The 22,510-nt window shown below is 39.2% G+C and overlaps 1 protein-coding gene across 3 annotated transcripts; it reads right to left on the minus strand.

Moving 5' to 3' along the window:
* Positions 1-393: 393 nt before the first annotated feature.
* Positions 394-16,602, minus strand: EDARADD (EDAR associated via death domain). Of its 3 annotated transcripts, XR_009968245.1 has the most exons (7): positions 16,436-16,602; positions 12,213-12,274; positions 11,484-11,523; positions 8,735-8,823; positions 5,929-5,974; positions 2,477-3,413; positions 394-1,174 (listed from the first exon to the last, which is right to left on the minus strand). XR_009968245.1 is itself a non-coding variant. In XM_062637400.1 (6 exons), exons 1-6 carry the CDS (start codon positions 16,464-16,466, stop codon positions 3,037-3,039), a joined length of 642 nt encoding a protein of 213 aa, XP_062493384.1. In that variant the 5' UTR covers positions 16,467-16,602; the 3' UTR covers positions 394-3,036. The 3 variants fall into 3 exon arrangements, 2 of the variants coding, with proteins under 2 accessions (XP_062493384.1, XP_062493383.1); XM_062637400.1 differs by having other exon boundaries at positions 394-3,413; positions 12,213-12,271; XM_062637399.1 differs by having other exon boundaries at positions 394-3,413.
* Positions 16,603-22,510: the final 5,908 nt, after the last annotated feature.

Consider the following 22,510-nt stretch of genomic DNA (forward strand, 5'->3'; position numbering starts at 1 on the left):
AAGCTGTAATGGAACAAAACTGATAGCCATTTCAGTGTCTATATGATTCTCTAACCATTATCAGGTAGGTTATTAATTCAGGAACAGTTCAACCAGTGTAGGTTTCATACCTCTCTATAGTTAGTAACTCCACTGCAAGTGTCTAGATAAACGTCTTTGGTCATCATCTTATCAAAATTAACTCCTTTTTCATATTCTAAAGATTAAAAAGTGTTCTTCCTTTCTTGAACAGCTGTATCTGTTGCAAAGATAGGTGCTCTAAGACGCCATAAGTCTTGTAGATAAAATGCATTTTTACAGAGCACACCTAGTTGATAGTTCAGTGGTTCCAAGGTGACTGGTGAGAGAAAAACAGCTGTTTTCCTAGCTGTAATAAAAACAAATACAATAAAGTCAACCCTTGACAATCTATATTTCTTCTAAAAATAGTATACATTATAACAGAAGATACAAGTATAAACTGAACACTCAGACCCCATATCTTGTAAATAGATATAAAACCCAAAAATGTGTGCACATCTCAATCCATACAAAGAGGAAAAAAATATTTCAAGTATACTAATTAGTAATCCAGTGTGTGATGAAGTATAAGGCTAACATTTTCAACCTTCAGTGCTGGATTTATGCAGAATCCACCTATGAACTCTCAAAAGCAGCTTTATTTCCATCAGACATAAATCCTAGCAGCTGACATTGACTTTTCAAGATCTTCAAGGGATCAGAAAGGATCAGGAACAACAGTGTTTCTTCAAAATTTTAAAAGTTTTAGCCATAAAACAGGAAAAGGGGTAGATTCCAGTTGAACATCCCAATTCAGGAATGCTGCTGCATCATCTCATACTCACATCGTGATTCTTAGGTGAGGGCTCCAGCTCCTTCTTGGACTCCATCTACCAAAGCAGAGCATGCTATAACACCAGACACATATAGCTGTGGTATATTATGGGAGAGAAAAGTTGTTGGCATATATGCCAGCACTCTTCACTCAGAAGAACAACTTATACACTGACAAATGATCCTAAATCATGGATATAGTAGGCCCAAGGTATAGGAATTACATTGGACAAGCTGCATTATGAGCTATTTGCATGTATGCAGTGGCTGCCTCTGTAGGTATTGAACATAGCAGGAAGCCCAGCCACAGCAGGAGTCCTCAAAGAAGATTCTAGAGCTCCTACCTAAAGACAGAAGATTATTTTAAAAAATTAAGAGTTGACAGACATTTATCAGGAAACCCCTTTTTCTATAAGAGAAACACAAACCCCGTTTCTAGAAGAGGAACATAAAACATTTGAACTGTAGCCCCAAGAACAATTTCCTCTTTAATATATAGCTAGAAGACTTACTGTTCTAAAGGGTAGCAGCTTTTATGAGGAATGTGTTTTTTTTAAAAAAAGGTATTAAAAATTCCAGTCTTCTACAAGAAAAAAAAAAAAAAAATCAAACCTCAAATTTAGGTCAGTCTTTTCCCCTTGAAACTGTACCTTCAGCTTCCTGAAGTCACTAAAATAAAATTGTCACCTCAGAACTAGTGCCTGACATTGAAAATGTTAGTCTTTACTTCCACCTCCTCTGTAACTGTATCACTCAGCATCTATAGTATAGTATTACAAGAGGTCCCTTTTCATTCTCTTAGAGTAAGAAACTCGGTATACAGCATTAGACTTCCCTCAGCTTTGCTACTAATGCTTAGTAATTTCTACTAGAGAAAAGTAAACAGTGCATCAACCTGTACCCCATTCTATTTTTCTCCCACATCTTGACATACTGTTCACCAGTGCTTTGGTATATACACCTATGTACATATTAGTATTGTCTTGAGATGCTTTTGGTACGGGTAACAACTAGAAGTATTTTAAAGTTACAACATTTTTGTGTGGCATTATAGCTTAAGTACTTTACACACTGTATTGTGTAACTGATTTTTCAGGAGTTAAACATCAGAATACAGAATAATGGTAGGAAAAATACCAATTTCTAAAATATTTAAAGTGTAAATTGTAATTCATAGTATCAAAATTCTTTGAGAAACATCAGTCCAAACCAGTGTAAGTGCTTTAATAACCATCCACCTGGACTGTAGATGAATTTACCTATTAATTTCCCATTAAAGTGGCTTTCATCAATATATAAATTTGTGCTAGTCTCATGCAAGTGTGCAACTACTTCAGCATGAGACAGAAAGTAGGTCAAGCCACAGCATGTGAAAGGGGAAGTTATACTCAATACTTAAGGATATACTGTGAGTGAGGCATTAGCTGCCACCTTACACTGCAAAGCAAGAGGCATTCAAGATAAGTGCACTCAGAGTATATATTGTCTTCAAAACTTTGGAAAGTACTTTTTTGGTCCCTATTGGTTATAGGCTGGAAAGTCTCTCTGAATTGCATGACTTCTTCTATAGCAAATACATGCCCTGTGATGCAAATAATTATTTTAACACCTATTCTTGTCTAAAAAAGATGTAAAGCTTAACTTGCCTGAACGTGATGTTGAAACACTGGATCAATTGTAGTATGCAAATCCAAACTGCTGCTTGGAACACTGAGGTGTTCCTGTGGCAAAAACAGTATCATAAAGCTTAAAAAGAAAATTAAAAAAAGAAAAAAATAACACATCTTCTACCAGGTAGAACATACAAAACTGTGGAAGGGCTGCCAGAAAGGCCCAAAGACTTGCCTTCTAGTGGTGCCTTTCCCAGTAGCAACAACACACAACTGACATGGTTCACAAGGGCTGCTGTGAAACCAGGGGCTGGCTTTTTCATACCTCCTCTGCTTAGGAAGCCTACAAACAGCACCACAGGAACTGAAGGCATTTGTAGACTCAAGAACCAACCTGCATATTCCATCTACTTTTGCAAGGTTATCTTTGCAACCCCGAGGGCACAGAACATATATATGTGTATACAGTACATAGAGCTTACACAGTATACAAACCGTCAGTACAGGCTTTCTCTCTCTCTTGCAAGGGAAACTTCCCATGTAGCAGCTAGTCCCAGCATTTAATACGCATGGACTAACAACTTTCTTTGACCTAGAAGTCATTCTGGTAAGTTCTGTTCCCTCTTTTGGGCCATTCCTCCTCTACCCATTTCAGCAGCACTTTCACAACATCAATTCTCTTATAAAATTTACAGAGATCAATCAGCTGCTCCACAGTCCGGTCACTATTCCGTAGCAAGAACTCCAAGGTGGGACTTTGGGGCTTCTGTTCAAGGAAACACAATTCATCATAAGTCATCCCCCACTTGCTTGCTAAATTCCTCCAGTTTTTCACTGTTGGGTGGCAGGGATCCAGCTTTATCCTCACTGTATACAACAAGTCCTCATCATTGAGCATGTCACTGATGGTTGGTGCACGGAATAAGCACAAGGAGCAGGTGCCATTTTCCTTGCAGGTTTTCTTGAGATCTGCAGTGAGAACCATTACATGGGAAGAAGTTAGGATCTATTGCTGTGGTTTCACCAGGCACACAAAGTTAAAAGCACAAAAGGCTGTAAAGTATTATGTTCCTGTGAATAATTTCAGAGAAAGTCAGAATAGTGACATATAATGCCTTTCCTTATGAAGTACTCATGAAACAGCCACTACACTCAGTGGCTATAATCAAAAGGCGGTAATTTTGAAAGTATCATATTTATACTTTATAGAAAGGGCATGCAATTCAATCCAGCCAATTCCGTTTTTTTGCTGTTGGACTATGTCACTTCCTCAAATCTGCCATAACCCCTGCTTACATCACCAACAGGATTATGTGCATATGACATGCATCTCATAAACATGTGATGGAGGAAGAAGGAAAAGGTTTTGCACTTCTGAGCTGCTGCCTTCATAACTACATGAGACATTTTCATGAGGAGAATCTCTGCTGACAGCTGCAAACACAACATTTAGTATTTTAACACAATGAGTAAGTTCAAATGTTCCTTTGCTTTATAGGGCTCTTACAATAATAGATGCCCTGTTCTACCAAGCAAGCCTGTTTAAAATGTACATTATGGAAAGGAAGAAAGTGCATACTCCTCCAGAATACCAAGCTGCTGGATGTAGGTGGCGATATGTTCCAAAATGTGCATCAAATACCAAAAATTGCCATTTTGAGGTCTTACACACACACCAGTCAGTATTTCCCCAGTGTGAAACAATGTGGTGTGCAGTGTGAACAATGTGGTGCTATCAGGCAATATTATAAATTAATAACCTGTAATAGTTTGCAGAAACCAGTTCTAGTCATACTGCTAGTTAAAAACTAATACCAAAACCTTTAACATTGCAGTGGTGTAGGTCACTGTGTGAGCATTTTAGCTGCAAATATGACCTTAACCCTCCCTGCTCCTTTTTGAAGGCAAGGAGAACGTGTATCTCCAAAGAGTGGTAGATCATGATTGCAGCCTACAAGCACGTTCTAAAGCTGCTTCTCTTCAGCCTTATTGGATAGCTTGAACTTGGGAAATAACTGGTCCTACTTGGGATGAAACTCTTTGAAAAAGGGACACTACAATAAGAAAACTTGTATTAATCAAAAGAGTAATTAAAACCAATATAAAACTGTGACACACAATATACAAGTGCTGGATCAGTGCCAGTCTAAGAGACCTGAACTGTATCCCTGGCAAAGGGCAGATCTGGTACTTAATGCCACCTACTCATACAGACAACAGCATCTGTTAAGGTTGTGACTTTTTGTTTTCTTTTGGTGGGGAAGGTGTCCTATTTTGGTCGTTGGTTTTCTTGTTTTGTTTTGTGTTTGTTTGGGTTTTTGTTTCATTTGCAGTAATTATTGCCAGATTATGTGAAAAATCCAGAAAGACCATCAAATTGTGAGCTGAATGTAGCTTCTGCACAGGCTTTAGGTTTTGCTTTTAAGGGAAGAACAGGCTATTGTTATTTTTGTAACATTGCTCATCAGCTTGCTTTTTTAGCAGGCCAGAGACAATTTCTGAAGTTTTCAACAAGTCAGGACATGCAGCAACACTGCTGCAGACACATAACTTCATACAAATGCTCAGATTCCCTGCTAAGGGGAAACACATTCTGGTGACAACTTCACTCACAGGTATTCCACAGGCCTTGCAGCTGTTCTGTATAGAAATATCTATGTTAAGTACTCTGTTCTTTTTCTGCACCATAAACTCTTCTTGAAGTGAGACAAAATTTGTTTGCTTCACTTGTACCGATACCTAGTTACACAAACAAGGCAAAATGAATATACAGTCAAAGCCCTTGCTGAGCCTCTGGCTCAAAGGGCAGGAGAGCAACCTATCTAAATTTCATCTTACTTTGCTTTGCAAGGATGCCAAAGTAAGTTTTATCTCCAATAGCAGCAGGGATGAAGGTGTAAGGAAAACACAGGGCACAGTTATAGGTAAACAAAACTAAACCAACCTGCTTCATGTGCTACACTGTGTACAGACTAACAAAAGCACTATAAAAGATCCTGCTTTTCCTAAGATGCCCTGGTGTTAGATACCGATAAGCAAATGATGACCTAACCACCTAATTGCATGATCCTAATGCTACACAACAGGGCAAGCTTCTTTACTAAGAGGAAATCCTCACTTGTTCACTGTTAGATTAACAGGGCTGTGTATCATCCACACACACTCCATCCCCAAGACAGCTCATACAATTATGGGATAAAGCCCCACAGCCTTCTGTCAGCTTCTGCTTATTCAAGAGGTGTTTACAGATTTCTTACAAAGGTGGATATACTATATTTATTTGGAAAGCCCAACTCACACATTTTGTATGGTCTGTATTATTGATCACCATCCCCTTAGAACAAAGAGGGAGCTGTAAATGACTCTGGTAATGCCTTAGTTTACCCAGGCAGTTCTTGGTTATGACTAATACCAATTTTTAATAAAGTACTTTAAAAGATAACCTAGAAATAAAATATACAGAACAGTAAAGCTGACATATTACCTGCCAGTGAGTCGTCAGTATGGCTTTGCATGTCTTTGTCTTCTGGCTACAAAGCAGAAAACAAATATAAATAAAATCAAAACAATGTATTTGAACACCAGAATAACTACTTGGCTAATTTACACATGGCAGGAGATTACTTAGAAGAACCCCAAGCTATCTGTAAAGTCAGACATAGAATATATCCGATTTCAAGGAATTACTGACAGCCTGCAGTCCTTTCAGGCAGCATTCTCATGTTTTGGCTCACAGAACTGCCCTGTTGGTTATACCCACTCAACAATGCCATCCTTATTAATGATATGCTATAGGGTTACATCTTTTGAATAATGCAGTATAAAACCCTCAACAGCTGTTCAACAATTCATATGGTTTTATTAAAAACATTTTTAAATGCTTTGTAATGAAAAAAATCAAGAATTTGCCTGTGATATGCAGCAGTAAGGGATTGTTTCATTTATCTAGGAAAAGTGGAGGAGCTTTTTCACAAACTTCTTCACATACACAGGAAGCTTTTCTAGGCAACAGGTGGACTTGAACATTGCTGACTCATGTGTAACCCTCCTCCTGTTCAAAGTAAACATTCTGTCTGTGGCTTTTTGCCTGCTAATTAAACATCATGAAATTACTTAGCAGCTTAAGTCTGCAACACACATTGTAACATTTCTATTCTTCTATTTAGAGAGCAACATGTAAAACCTAGAAAGGCAGTACCTTGCTCCTAGGACTGCAGGAAACTGCAGCTGCCCTTACATTAACTTTGCGGGTGTGGAGCCAGGTGAAATAGCTTTCTTCTGCTGGTGATTTCAAGATGAAAGATTTCAAGACGGGGATTTTCCCCTTTGATAGCTGCAATCAAACATTGTTGATTTTCTGTATCACTTCACTCTTCCAAAACTATCACAGGAGGCTCCTTTACATTTTGCAGGCAGTGCATGCAAACACAAGTCAACTGCGTAACAACACAGCGTAATAAGATACTCTATTCCTACCTGCTACACCTTGTTTACTAAGAAATCCACTAAAAATAGAATATAGGCAGTTTCAGTTGATGTGGTGAACATGCCATTCACAGTCCAATTATAAAGAAGGTAAACTACCTCAAAAAATATTTAAAGACTTTGCTAGGAAAGGAAAAATTTGCATGCTGTTTTCAGCATTTCTTTATTCCCTGAAAACTGCAAGAACACGTGCAACATCAGTTCACCTCACAAAATGTCTGCTCTCTGCTTGAGAGATCTAACACTACACATGCCACTTCCAACAGAATAATCCTTGCTATTATATTCTAGTAGTTTACTTTTCCACCAGCACCATTTAAGCTTTCTCTGGACAGAGCTTTTTATACATGAGCTTTACCTTCATGGCACCATGTGAGCACCAGAAGTTTAAGAAAAATTAAGTCTGGAGATCCTGATTATAATAATTGTCTCCATTCCCACAAATCCCTTAAAAAAGTAGAACATTGTTACTGAGCCCTGACGAACTAATCCCCAGAGGGATAAATCACCGGGAGAATGAGGAGCTGCCCATCACAGATCCAGCCTCCCCAGAGACCTGTTTGAAAAGTAATAAACAAGCAAATAACAACTAAAGGAAGAAAAAAAAAAAAAGAAAAAAAAAAAGAGAAAAAAAGTGGCTACCATTCACTTAGTCTGCAATAGCTAAGTTCCTGTCCTGAGCTCCAGAGCTCCAGTAACATTTCCCAGATTCTATGAATTCATGAAAGTTCAAACCATATTGTGAAAGTTAGTATCTAAATGCCTTTAAGAGATGTCATTATACTCATGTCTTGTGGTAAAAAATAACAAGAATGGCTAGTACTGCAAAAAGTACAAAGAAAACCGGAGATACTTAACTTGTGCCACACATCTGTTTTAAAAAATTCTATTTTTACTGATCAGTTATAATCCACTTTTATCAAGTCAGATGCACTCAGATTTATTCAAGATAACTTTCTTGTAATGTAATTGCAATAGGACAATGTAGGGTTACTGACCATGAAAGGATGTCATTAAGCAAGAGTATTTTTTGCCCACTTTAGTCGTGACCTCTACAGGTCTAATGAAAACCCTAAATGATCTCCTCTTGATGATGGGAATAAGACTGTTAGCTCCACCATCTGTGAAATGCATATCAAACCCATGTTTTTTTCCTGATGAAACTCAGCTGGGACTCTGGCATAAGGAACTCCTTTTAATTGTCTTGCTGGAAAATGCTCATTCATTTCTCTTCTCCAAGTTTTCTGCTCAACCCAAAGAGAATCTATTTAAAATTCAGCAAAAAACATTCAGTTGAAAGATGGTAACCATGGAGCACGGAGGTCACTCAGCACTGCCCACCCTACTGCAACATAAGATTTGACAAACACGAGAGTGTTTCCACTATACCAGGAGCTGTGTCCCATATTCAAAGCAGAAGAGTAAAATGCCTCTCGCAGAGCAAAACCCCAAAACCTAGGATTGCTTACTTCTTCACTTATTCTCTGCCCTGGCTCTATTCTCATCAGGAAAGAGGAAAAGCATGCATGACAAAGCCTTAATTCTTTGTCAGTTCTTCTTTGGAGCATCTTCCACTAACCAAAACTTGTTTAAACTATGAAATACACATGATTATATAACCTTTCTTTTGCTGTTCTCCACAAAAGCTCACTTCATTGAACTCAAAAAAGAGAGTCTATTCCTGATCTGTTTTACTGAGTAATTCCACACTCTCCTGATACAGACGGAAGACAGATTTATTTGTTAACATACTTATTTAAAAAACAGCAATAATTCAGTTTACATTCAGGCATCATTTTTCTTACCTGCTGGATTAGGCCAGAATCTGATGTAAGGGTCTTGATGTTCACAGATGCAATTTCCAGTGTAACTTGATCTGTTAGGTATTCCTCATCTAAGACAAAGATTGTAAAACACTGGTCTTCCACCCAAATACAAATTTAAATATTAAGACTATCAAATGTAAATTATAGGTATCTAACTTATAACCTTTAGCTGCATACCACAGCCACTGAGAAATGCTGGTTTAAAAGCCCTAATATTAACTTGGCAGAGACTGCAACAATCATGCAGAGCACAACGTGTGAATTAAAATAAACCTTGCAGAGACTAGGTATTAGTGTGGCAGTTGCTTTTTAAACAAACACCACACTATTTTTGAAACAAGAGTCATGCTCTTCTTTCAAAAGGCCAAACTGAACCAATATATGAAAGCAGGCTGAAGACAACTGTTCCAAGTCACTGTAATTTTTGCTTTGCTTTTCTTGTCACACTTACAATAACAATTGTTGAAATACGGACTACACAAATATTTACCTTTTATTCTACCCTTTTGTAAATTAAGCTCATACTACTTATCGCTACTACACAGGAGTTTTCTAAAGTGCTGAAGTAATCTATTTCAGTGTGTTTATTGACCGACCTGGAAGCCCACTGAAAAGCACAACATTCCCCAGAACAGCATAAACTTTATTTACCTTTCAAGCCTTACTTCAGCCCTCAAAACAAGGTACAAGTGATATATAAGCCCTTTGTGAACCTTGTGCAAACAGACAAATTTCACTCTGCGTGATTAATATAAAACCATTTGCATAATTCCCGTGTCAGGTGCTGACCAACCATTAACACAGCATTAGAAGAGATTATATTCTACACGTTTTTACACACAAGTAAGCCATAGTGATGGCTGTTTGTAGTGCTCATGCCTTTCCATTTGCTGTTTGTTTAATGGTAAGATCTCATTAAAGAATAGCTGCTTATGAATCATCAGATAGCAGAAACATGGCATAGCTCCTCATCTCACTCAAGAAATTGAGCTGAATCAAAGAATTTATCCTTACACTTGGAAGAAAAAAAAAATAAAATTAATTTTCCTCTTTTTCTGGTCTTGTAACACTGTTGGAACTTAAAGCCAAATTGCATTCCACCCCCAGCAGGATAAATGTTTAATGAGGATCATCTTTATTCTTTACGACTGTAGATCCAGAGACAACAACAAAAATAATAATAAAAACCAAAAAGGTCTGGCACCAACATTCCACTTCCTTTGAGTGGAAAAAATTTGTGTGAATTTGTTTCATATTTGAGCGGAGGTAGAATTATAATCAAACCATGATGTAAACATTAAGCCTACTCTACTCAAACATTAAATCTGAAGCAAACATAACTTTGTATTACAGAGAAACAGACATGCACATTGATACCACTTTTTAGCTCACAAATTCATATTTCTAAGTATGCATTTTTACAGAAATAGTTTTGAAAAATCATTCTCATAAAAAAATTTAAACCACGGAAATGAACAGAATACCAAGAGGTAAAATGTCAACTGCATTAGTATTCACATGAAAATAAAACTGAGTTCACTTCCTTTCTACAGAAAGTGCTGAAATTTCTACCTCCTCTCTGCAATTTTTTTTATATTAAATGCATTTAAAACATGCAATCTCTGATTTCAAACAACTTTCACAAATTCAAAATTTAGGAATTTATCTAATTTATTTTGAGGAGGACATAATGTCACAGGTGAAATAAAAAACAGGACATGACAAAGAATATTACAGAGAAATTGATTTAGTATTAATAAACACTTTTGAAGGAACAAACCACCTGCCTGCAAATAAAGTAATTATGATTTCAAATAGTCTTCATCCTGCATTCTCCTTCCCTACTGAGCAGCAATTCTGAGAAGATGCTCTTTTCCTCTGGCTGGCTCCCTCAAGCCCCCAAAGTAGTCTCTAACCTTCTTTTAACCCCAGTGGTACACTGCTTACACAGCAAAAGCTTCCACTGTGACTAGCTTCTGCATGGTTTCCTGCGTCTGTCCCTACTGCAGTCCTGCTGTGCAACACAGGATGGAGAACATACTACCTGCAGAACGCTCCTCAACTGAGCCTCTGCAGTGTATTCCATGGGCAAAAGCCAATGGTGAAGCCTAGGATGACAAAAAAAAAACAAAACACGCCACCTGTCAAGGAAACCATAAAGGAGATATTCACACTGTGTAATCCAAGTATTTGACTTCGGTGCAATACAGAACCTGCACTCCGGCACCTCATTTTCAGTGAAAATGAATTCAGATGCTATTAATACCTGACAAAGGTAAAAGATGGCATGAAGAGCTGATTTCTTATGGAGCTGAGAATGCAATCAGAGGCAAGAAACCTGGAAGGTATTTCTGGATTATATTTCTGATAATCTGAAGGCACTGGTAATTTCCTCAAATCCACCTTCTAACACTATTGTGTTTCTACCATCTGTCCTCTGCACACTGTTTTCCAGTGGCAGCACTGTATTTTCCTTCCAGAGTGAGAACCAAGATCTTCTGAGGATAGCTTTAAACTGACTTTTTCATCAAAATTAAGCTTTGGAAGGAAATTTCAGAAGTTATATATAAACTGACTCAAAAATACACAAGATGACACTGCATTTAAAACATATGAATCTAAGAAAAAAAGTAAGATATTTCAATGTGTAGGGTTAACACCAACTGTTTTACTGCACATAATAACACAGATCTGTAACACCTGAACAGACAGAACTCGCAATACTTACCTTTAGGAACTCCTGTGTCTTGAACAGGGTATTTTTCAGTCTATCATAAAAAGGCAAGAGACAGGTGTTTGTTACTTTTGAGTGTAATTGTGCTGGAGAAAGAGTATGTGACAACGCATCATTATAGTTACATCCCTTAAATTGTTATCTGTTGATCTGTCTACAATCACATATAGTAACACTCATATTACTGTTATCTGATATATCAGCGTAAGACTGGCACACTTAATATCCTAAGACATAAAACCTTATCATAAACGGTGTTGATCTGCCAGCAAGCACTAGAGAGCGCTGTTTGGTCCCTCCCCAGGTTCACTCATGCCTGCTGTCTTACGCTGTTTCCATGACTTCAACTCATCAGATAAAATAGGTACAGGAAGGAGTAAGCCTTAGGACAATTGAAATTTTAAGCCCTAGGTGGGTTTTCCTATCCCTCCAACCCATATACTACAGAAGAATGTCAGTCACCAATCTTCAACTAAAAAGAAAAATGGTACTGTGAAAGCCTGCTCAGCTGGTATCATCCAATTCAACTTATCTACATATTGGTATTTTTACTTTAATTGCACAAGGTTAGTAAATTAAAATTTAATGCAATCATACAGATAAGCAAAACCCCATATATACTCACAGTTTAACATTCTTAAATGTTTTACCTCAGTTCTGCATTACATAGCTAACTATAGAGAACTGTAATGATTTGAACTCCGTTAGACTCAAAACACATACCATTGTTAATGAAAGAGTGCTTGGATCCGTATCCTCCACTGGCTCTTTTGCTGCATGATCTGCTGGAAATAAGAAAGCTTTATCACTTTGTAATCTCAAAATATTTCTGTCTGGGAATTCATATTTTGCTTTTTTCTTTGACCAAGATAAGCAAAACAATGCAGCCATTGTAAGCATTATGTCAAATTACATTTCCACAAGAAAACGTGACAAACTGGAAAATGACAGAGCTACTAGCTCATAGATGAGAAATTATATGCAACAAGGAAACCCAACTCTAAGATAATGAAAAATAGACTTAAATGAAAATTCTAAATTCTTTTTAGTAAAAGAAACAAATTTTAAACCACAAAATAATTCAGGAATAAAGGATAAAATCCGGTAAAACTGCTACAAGCTGTTTTGTTCTCCTAATGACAACACTGTCTTTTCCTCAAAGCAGTAATTCAAATAGTGAACATACCTACTACAACAAAAATTAATACTATAATGAACAGCAGATAGTACAAAACCTAGTGAAAAACATATTTGAGGTAAACATTATTTGTATACAATAGAATCATAAACTTCAATTATATTAACATCAAAAGAATACAAGAATAAATCTTCATAGTACTTACAGATGATTCAAGGTTGAAATGTCAACCCCTCTACATCAATGGCTAAATTGACAAGTACTAGTGATGTACTGACCAAAAGCACACAAAGAATCCAAAACAAATCTCATACAGAAGTCAGGATTCACAAACCACTCCTGTAATTCAACAACATCGTGCCATTTCCTCAAGAAAGAAGTGATTTGAAACAGTATTTGGTGATTACCTTCTCCCAATTATAAAAATCAGTGCATTTAGAACACAGGCCCAGAAATCAATTACAGAAATTAATTTATAAACACTGTGTCCCAATATAGCACAGAACTGTTTATTTTGGGACCACATCCTACAAATATACTCAATACAATAGAACAACAAGCTAAAGCATTTGACAACACAAGATAGTACAATAAACAGGCCTGAAAATAAAAAAGGTGCCAGCAGTGAGACAGAAGCAGCCCCACGGCTCTTGGACAGCGCCATTCTCCCTCCTGCTTCTGTGACACAGCTGCAGCAGTTCCTGGGTGTCTGGTGCTGTGTCCAGCCCCTCTTTGCAAAGTCAGGAAGAGTGTTTCCCAGTGCTAGTGCCCACAGAAAATACACCCACACTGTCGAGGCAGGAGGCGCACCATAAGAGGGGGCACACCTACGAGGCTTGAGCACACCCTTTGCACACAGGCACACTGAATGTTTTAAAAATTCAGAGGTCTATGAAACTTCAGATGAGAATGTTCACACTACGGTACAAAGTTTAGGAAGACATATGTAGAAGATGCAAAAATCCCAAGCCAAACCCCATATTCCTGTCACACATGCCCTTTTTGGTAAATATGATAACCTTGCTCTAGAAACATTATATTAACTGAATGTTCTGGATAAAGCCTGCCTTGATAGCAAGGGGCAGCACAAGCTGCCATAATCTTCCCAACTCAAACGCAGAGAGACTGAGAGTCAGACTGGGATATGAGAAAACACAATAAACTGTTGTAAGACCCTGCATGACAGCAGGGGCAAAAACAGAGGATGCAACTGGGAACTGTTGTGGAGAGCCGCAAAGGAACTGGAAAGGGAGCTGGGGCAAAGAGAGAAGCCTACCCTGTGAAGGAAAGCTGAAAAAAAACAACAAAAGCTTCAGGGTAGAAGACCAGCCCAGATATCCCTAGTCTCACTGTTCCTTCTTTGTCAGCTAAGACCCAACAAACCCAAGGTCAAAGCATGCAGCTTATCATCAATTTATTCTGAAGGCTTCACAGCTCCTCCTTTTGGATTCTTAGATGCATTACAAAAAAATAAAAACCTTCCTTCACTCTTGTAATATAAAAGAAGCCTTGAGGTATCTGAAAGCAGAGACCACAAAAGGTCCATGCCCTGGTGAACCCTGGTGGCTACTGCAGCTATGGTAAGGGCTTTATCCATTGTCTTCTGTTATATCTCCAAGATACAGCCAATGTACATTACAACACCGGTAATTTAATTTTCACAGTCCAGAGGGAAGCACTGGAAAAATGAGAGAAGCCCCAAGAATACAGGCATTAGAAATAAGGACTTCACAGACCCCAGGGTGTCTGTACAAGAGGTGCTAGGGTGTACCACCCTGCAAGGTGGCACCTTTAATTGCCTCCTGCTTTCTAAGGTCTTGCACAGAAACACAGTCACTGTGAATCTCTATCTTTGGAACACTTTGTATCTTACTGAGTATCCATCCTGAAAAATATTTTAAAACAGATTTCTTTTCCTATACCTCAATTTGTTCCCTTTTGTTTTTCTAGTTCTCTATGAAGAGCAGTAATTTCCATGGGTTTTAGGTTGTAGAGTACTACCAAGTCCCAGCATTCTCTGTAAGCGGCACATATGTCTATGAATATTTGTACCTAAGAATAAAGGCTCCACATACGGGGCTGCAAGTAATTCACCATGGTCTTGTTGACCAGTGATAACAGGCAGGTAATTTGAAAACCACAGACTTAATATTTAGTTCTGAACAAGGCAATTAAAATGCCATGTCCCCTTTCTCTTTCCTACAGCACTCTGCAGCTCATGTCATACAGCTGGATGCAGGTGCACAAAACAGCAGGGTGGAAAGTTCACTGTCCATCTCAAATGTAAAACATCCACAGTTTTGCATGTTGAAAGGCCAACAGGAAATCCAGGTATCATCTGACTGACTATTCATTGCAGACTGTCTGATTTCATAGTCACTTTGGCAGCCTGTAACATTATCTGTGATCCCTTATAAAAGTCACTATCACTGTACTGCCCACTGACAGCATACAGCCACATTTCCTGCAGGTCTGTATTTACTTCCCCACACTTCTGCCAGGAACCACACGAGTTGACTCAGATGGACATAAATCAGCACATGCAAATCCACTTGGACAAACATACGTCAGGCTCTATGCCTGCTGCCAAGGTTCCCTTCTGCTGCACATCCCCTGCATGCTGTCAGCGGCTGCCACAGCTCTTCTGCCTGAGACCATCCAGCATAATCAGTCTGCAACCGGAACAGTGGACTTGTACCCATCACTACTGTTTCTCTTTGCTCAATACTGACACTCTTAACAGGGGTGCAATGCTATGCACTTACCAGTGTGAACAATCTGTCAATTTTATATATACACAGATGTATATATATGCCTATGCATATACACATTCAAACTTCTAATCCTACATCTGCTCTTGCGCCTTTTATTGGAAAGAAGTCTGAAGGAGATCACAGCATTTTGACCATTAAGCAGGAGGGGATTCACAAAGCAACATGAAGCAGAGATGGTATTCCCCCCATTACAGGTCTTTTCTTGCAACACAGCATTGACACCACCAGTAGCAAATGAAGCACGTAAGGTCTACTGCAGTTATGTATTCAAACATGCACACTAAGGTTGGCCATATACATTAAAAGTACAACTCACTACAACTCAAAGTGATCACCATAGTGCTAATATCGTTCACAAAAATGAACCCTTTGATTAAACCCAAATCAACTGGTGCTTTGATCAGAGGCACATGAATTTCAGATTTGAATAAGAGGAGGAAATACAGCAAATAATATTATAATATCTGGTCACCTGAAAAATCCAAGTCCATCATTTTTGAGCATTTTTGTTTCCTGTTAACTAATCAAAACTTTATCACTGACTGAGCAGATCCATAGGGAGAAGCCGTGATGCCGGCACACCTAAGATGAGGTACTCAAGCCATTTACACCGTTAGCCACACACGTTAAAGAGTTTGGACTTTCAAACACCCGGAGTGTAGGATTTCATGAAAGTGTCTTTTCAGTGTGCTGTTAGCAAGCACAAGCTAACCTACACGCTAAACACCGGCGCAGGCTTGACAAGACAAGTTGCACTAAATCACATTAGCAGAGCACATGATAAATTATTACCATGCTTAATTAGCGTGCGCGGAGGGGGAAGGGCGCAACTAATAAACCCTTTTAACCTCCCCCGGGGCTAGGCTCCCGTGAGCCACGGCCGCAGGTTACCCCCGGGCGGGGTGGAAGCGGGGCGCAGTGGGCCGCACCGCGCAGCCCCGAACTCCCGGCGGTGATAGGGGAGGGCGCTCGCATCAGACGCAGCCGCCATCCCTCCCGCCGCCTCCCCCTGCCGCCGGCGGGGTCCTCCTCACCTGGGGGCACTGGGTCCTGCGGAGCGGCCATGAGGCGAGCAGGGGCGGCGGGTCCCAGTGCGAGGAACGAGCGGCAGCCGCCGACGTGCCCGGAACCACCGCCGCACTGCACCGCCCCCTTCCTGCCACCGCCCCGCTGCAGGTAGGGCCCGCCGCGGGAGGGAGGTCCCACCTCGAGCGCTGCTCCCGCTGGTGCCGAGTGCGGCGGCTGCCTGCGGGCCCGCACTTCCCAACAGGAAACACCACTCTCCCACGGATACGTCGGGTTAATTTTGCGTGAGGCTTTGAGCAGCTTGGTCGAGTAGAGGGTATCCCTATCCATGGCAGGGGGTTGGAACTAGATTATCGTTAAGGTCCCTTCTAACCGAAACCATTCTACGGCTCTATGATCCAACTCCTTCGAGTGGAAGGCGCTCGACAGTGTGAAAACTCTGTTCAATTACGGCCCCAGGCAAGGGGTGCATACTGTGGCTTGTCGAGTAATACTAGTTTGAACCTAAGGGAAGTTATTTCAGCAATATAAAATCAAGTGCTTGCTGTCCTGCTCTTACAGATATTTACATGCCTCAATAACCACCTGCAGACATAGAAAGGTGGTCTTGACCTGCAGATGGCTTGCAGTGCCTGGGTACAGTTAATTCAAGTTTTGCAGAGCAACAATCAAACTGCACTGTTTTTTTTCAGAAACACCAAAAATCATATTTTTATGCTACAGGCACTCCAAATACCATGATGATGTCAAATCTTTGTATATAATTGGTTCGGGTCCCCATTGTCATCTCTGGCAAATTCTCTTAATATACTTAATACAGATTTCTTAAATGGGGTCTATGCATGAAACCGCTTTCTAAATAAAAAAGTCACATATTGCTATTTATTGTGCAATACAAACAGAAGAAACCAGCCACATTTGTGTGTTAGTCACCTTCCTCATCTATTAACAAGGTAACTTTATGGCCACATTCTACTCTCTTATACTGGGAGAGTTCCAATTCAGTCAACTGGCTTGCACTGAATACTAAAAGTAGCCTTTGGTCCATATAACACATTAAAAACTGAGTGTCCCACAGATTAATTTCTCATGCATGTTACAAATCTAATAACCAAAACAAAAAAAAAAAACCACCCACCAACCAAAAAACCCTCAAAAAACAAAAAACCCACAACATCCAAAAAAAACCAAAAAAAATCAAAGAAACAAAAAACAAACAAACAAAAACAACACAGAAAAACCCCACCAAAACCCCAAAACCAAACTTACAAAGATTAAATTAATTTCAGAATTTAGATTAACTACAGTGGCTTTTCGTGCTATTTGGCTTTTCATTAACATCAATAATATTAAGGTTCTTCAATGATTCTGGTACTGAATTTGTGCATTCTTGTAGAAGAGCAAGTCTTTGTGTTATCCTACCAGTGGGAATACTGACATGGTTATTTGGAAGATTCAGAGCATCACCCTTATTTTGCCTGAGACAAATGGAGATTTTGCCATTAGGTTATACACGCACTCACATGTATATCTCTAAATATCTTAATCTCCAAGGTAGAGCTAACAGATCACCAACATTTCTGTAATTTATGATGTATAAAACCCAAAGAAGTATTCTTTTTTAGGCATATTACTGGAGTCTGGCTGTCCAAGATATGGGTTGACTCTGTTATTTTCCACATTAATACTGAATATCATTCTGAAAGAACAGAGGCATTTCTTAGTTTCAAAGGGCAACATCAAGTCTAATTAGAAATAAAATTGCTGATTCTGTATGCTTGCTTAGATTTCCTCAGAGGCACAATGGTTTTAGTGATGGATAATCAGCCTGAGAATTAAGAGGACCAACAAAGTGTATTCTTACCAACGCAGGTCTGAATAAATGCCAGAGTAGTAACTGGAGCCTCTTCTATAACTGTAATGAATGACAAAGCCACAGTAGAGCTAAGAATTTTCTGGATTTTAAACCTGCCAAATTTCACCTCAGTAAAATGAATGCTGTATCTGCCCTCAGGACTTGTATATATGTGCTGCCTCTGTGTGCTACTTGGACTACTGGCTTTAACCCCAGAAGTAGATATAGTCAGTGACTAGAAAAGCTTTGGAGAAATATATATATAATCCATATAAAAATGTATTTATTAATGTCATTCAGAATACCCCTAATGTACTATTGTTACACAGGTGGCTGTTAACTGCAGAAACATACACAGCATCGGTATTGTGGTCTGCACCAGGTTTTACCATCAACATGGCATTTACTCTTCTGATAACTTACAACATTAAATCTTCCTATATCAGAATTAAAAAATTACTTCAGTAAACAATCACAAAATAAGTATAGCTGAACCACACGTCAGCAACCAAAACTGGTTAATGTTGTTAAAAATTGTGTATTTTTAAAAGTGTATCTGTAAATCACACCAGCTTTTCAATTTGAAACAGATTTTTGAACAAATTATTCATTAATAATTCTTTAAAATAATGAAATTTAATACTATAAGTGAATAGTCTAGATAACATTACTGCCTCAAAACTTAGGTTAGTCATCATAATTTAGCAGTTTTTTTCCTAGTACTGAAGGAAGAGTCTGCAATTACACAGAAGTGTCTCTAGAGCACTGTCAACAGTACCGTTTAATTTGGCTGTTGCATGCCTGTTCTTGTATCATTGTTTAATGAGTGATACAGAAATCTTTGTTTGTTACTTAACTGACCCATCCAGAAAGTCAGCAATTATTTTAGCAAAACTAAATATAACTGTATCATAAAAACTAAATCCACTAAAAGATAACTTTAAGTAACAGCATTCTCTAAAACAGATTATCTTTTTCATCAAATTTCTATACTTAAGTAAAATCTAAAGATTGTCTTGCTGTAACCCTTCAAAGTGCTAAATTCAGTGTAACTAATGATGTGAAGAGTTCAGCATTTTGTAAATCTCCACTTAAATACGGCATTAATATTTTCAAACAGTTTTTACAGATCAAGTCTACAGATGCCTCTTCTCACCCCTTTCCTGGCCCCATCAAAAAGCTGCTGTATTTGATGAGCACAGAAACTTCTCCCTAAGATCTTCAAACTATCCAGTAATACATAGCCAGTTAATTTATTGCTCGAAATAGCAATTAACCCAGTCTCAAGGGATTTCCTGCCTTCTGAGTACAAGGCTGCAGATGAAGCAGTTTTCATCCCATGGACAACATATTCCTCTCCAGCAGAATATGATTGCTATTTCCCCAACACACCCCTTTCCCCACACTTAAAAAAAAGACAACAAAAAAAAAAGATGAAACACTTTTTGTTTTAACTCATCATCTATGGCTTTTCCCCATGGAAATAAAGAACTTATGTTCCTGATTACAATACCACTAACACAGAGGAACAGTATAACCTTCCCCCTGACAAGGGTTGCTACTAGGGATGGTAACTGTGGGCCTGCAGCAATCTTGTTTTTTCTTCCTCATTTCTTTGATTTATACATTTCAAACATCTTTATCTAAGGACATTTGTATTGAGTAAAATACTTCTGTTTCAACGTAAGCTCTTCAACGGTAATGTATTGCAGTACAGTTAGGAAATGCCTCCCTGCATTTTCTTTCCTGGATATCCTATCGATAACTTTCAATTATCAGTTGAAGATTATCTATTTTCAATTGTCAGTAGCTTCAGTGTGTTACTAAGCCAGTTTTTTAAAATTCTGAGGTTGTTTTGGGGTAGGAATAATTAACCAGGACCTAAAAAGTTAAAACTACTTTCTTTCCCAATAATGATATTGGTCTGTTTTTTTACAGTTGTACAGAGATGTCACAATTTTGACATTTGACAGAAACATTATATTGGGCCTAACTACAGCTGGATAAAACAGGGGTTTGGGTGTATGAGTTCTTCAGTTGTAGCAGGCCTGGCAGACCACAGCACTCACATGCCCCACTACTTGTCTGCTTTTTATTTGTCTGTAGTCACATGAGATGGTTTACTAACAGTTCTCACCCACAGCTTTGCCTTGCTGTCAAATCTTCATAACTAGGCTACCACAAGATGTTCCATTGCTCAACAGGCACCACACTCCCACCGCTCCTGTTTGCCAGACTTAATCAGAAGTCTGAATCAGAAGTTTGTGATGTATTGATCCCTCTGGTTTACTCTCCTAAGTTTAGAAACGTCTCACTCAAATGTTACTTTGGAAAAATAAATACAGGCAAAAGCTTCAAGGGCAAAAAGTTTCCAAAATCCACGTCACATTACTGAAATCTAGTTCATGAACTTGGAAAATTTGCTGGGATTTACCAAACTTCTCCTAACATGAAACATGAAGCCAGCCTCTTTGCCTGACTGTTCACTTAAATTAGTCTGCAGTCATTTCTGAGACACGTCTTTACACTGGTGATGAACACAGATCACTATTTCTGTGTACACCAAGAGTGTATAAGCTCAATTCTGGCAAGCAAGAGCTGACTGAAAAGCACCGATTCAGCAGGAAGTAGAAATAAATTCTCATTTAATCATTCCCAAATGATAGGTGTACTGTCTGTACTTCAGAGAGGAAAGGAAGGAGCCATTACATCATCTCTCTGAGACCAAACTGTAAAACTACAGCCTACTCTGTTTCATGCTCTCTGTGTAGCTATCTATCCTTCAGCTTTTCAAGACATTTTCAGCAATGCAAAATCTGTGACATACTGACACTGAAGGACAAATATAATGGGAAACTAAATTAATGTGTAAGTAAATCACAATGGCAAATCTGAAAACTTTTAAGATGAGAGTCACCCCAACTTTAAAGTTTGCTTCCAAACTCTGGTAGAGGTGCAGTCTCCTCTAACTGAACAAGGGTAGCAGATGGACTGAAAATAAAACCCTAATTCTAGCAACCCTGCACATGAAATCAGTGCAACACTCATCTTCTTGCAGGAAATTCACTTTGCAATTCTGGAAGTGAATTACAGATACTCATTTAACTGTTGGAAGCAAAAGATTGTGCTGAGCTGCTTAGGGTTGGTGGTTGGTGGTTGGGTGGTTGGTTGTGGGAAATCTTGGGGTGTTTGCATGTTTTTTGGGTTTCTTAATTTTTTGAAAAGAAGCAGCAGTAAAAGCCTTAGACCAGTTCCAATAGCTACTGGCAAAGCACAGCTGGACAAACTCAGCTGATGTCATCCCATAACCAACTGTGCCAAACAGTCTCCCCAAGGGGTAGTAGGAAAAAAAAAAAGAAATAAGGTGTAGCTAAACTTAACTAAGCAGCCACCTGAAGGGGCCCTCTCTTCTTCCTACTGGGATATGTATGCACCCTTGCCTCCTCTCTGGATCACGTAGAGTGAGGAAGCAGACATGAGTGAGCCAGTTCAGCTGGCTGCTCTGGCAGAAAATTATCCCTAGGATAAAGAACATACAAATCACTCAAGCAGCTGAGTTAACATGCAGCTTCAGGAGCTCTAGCCCAGATATAGGGGATGAGGAACTGGGAGGAAGGAGAGATGGATGGAAAAACAGTATTGCCTCTTTCCACACAACTATTTCATTATCTTAGCTGCAATGTAAAACCACATCCGAAAGCATCTTCTTAACGTCTTGTACCTTCACAGTAGCCTGTGCCTCCCAGAAAAAAAAACAAAACAAAACAAAACCAAAAAACCTGGGAGGAGGAGGTGGGTGTTGCAATTAAAAATAAAAAAAAAAATAAAAAAAAATAGCCAACGAATGGAGAGCCTGTAGTTTTTCCATTAACTTTCAGCCTTGCTCTCAAAGGGAACACGAATCAAACAAGCCAAAAATAATGAGGTGAGCCCATCTTCGCATATACAGCTTCTCATAAAAGAAACCGTGCTAAGAGAAAAAGCACTGTGACCCGAAAGAAAAAAAAAAAAAGCCCCTTTTAAACAATAAACGCGACTCAGCGCTCGGGCTCCTCCCCGCACGCCGCAGGTGCGCACACACGCACAGTCTCTCGCAGTACTTCTGTCTCGGTCGCACGCCCGGCTGAGGCAGGACGCGGGCACACCGGACGCTTCGTGCCTCCCCTCACGCTCACTCCGCGCAAGGCGCGGGCCCTCCTCCACCGCGCGCACGCGCCCCGCGGGCCCG

Source organism: Pezoporus occidentalis, unplaced genomic scaffold (assembly GCF_034315485.1).
Source record: "Pezoporus occidentalis ecotype Australia unplaced genomic scaffold, CSIRO_AGI_Poc_V1 ctg52, whole genome shotgun sequence".
Classification (NCBI taxonomy): domain Eukaryota; kingdom Metazoa; phylum Chordata; class Aves; order Psittaciformes; family Psittacidae; genus Pezoporus; species Pezoporus occidentalis.

Excerpts from the sequence above, each read along its gene's own strand:
- EDARADD (XM_062637399.1), bottom strand. The coding sequence starts at position 16,466 with ATGGCCGCTCCGCAGGACCCAGTGCCCCCAG. Across the intron at positions 12,275-16,435 it reads GCAGGACCCAGTGCCCCCAG|CAGATCATGCAGCAAAAGAG; the intron begins GTGAGGAGGACC and ends TCTTATTTCCAG. Across the intron at positions 3,414-5,928 it reads TACTGACGACTCACTGGCAG|ATCTCAAGAAAACCTGCAAG; the intron begins GTAATATGTCAG and ends TTCTCACTGCAG.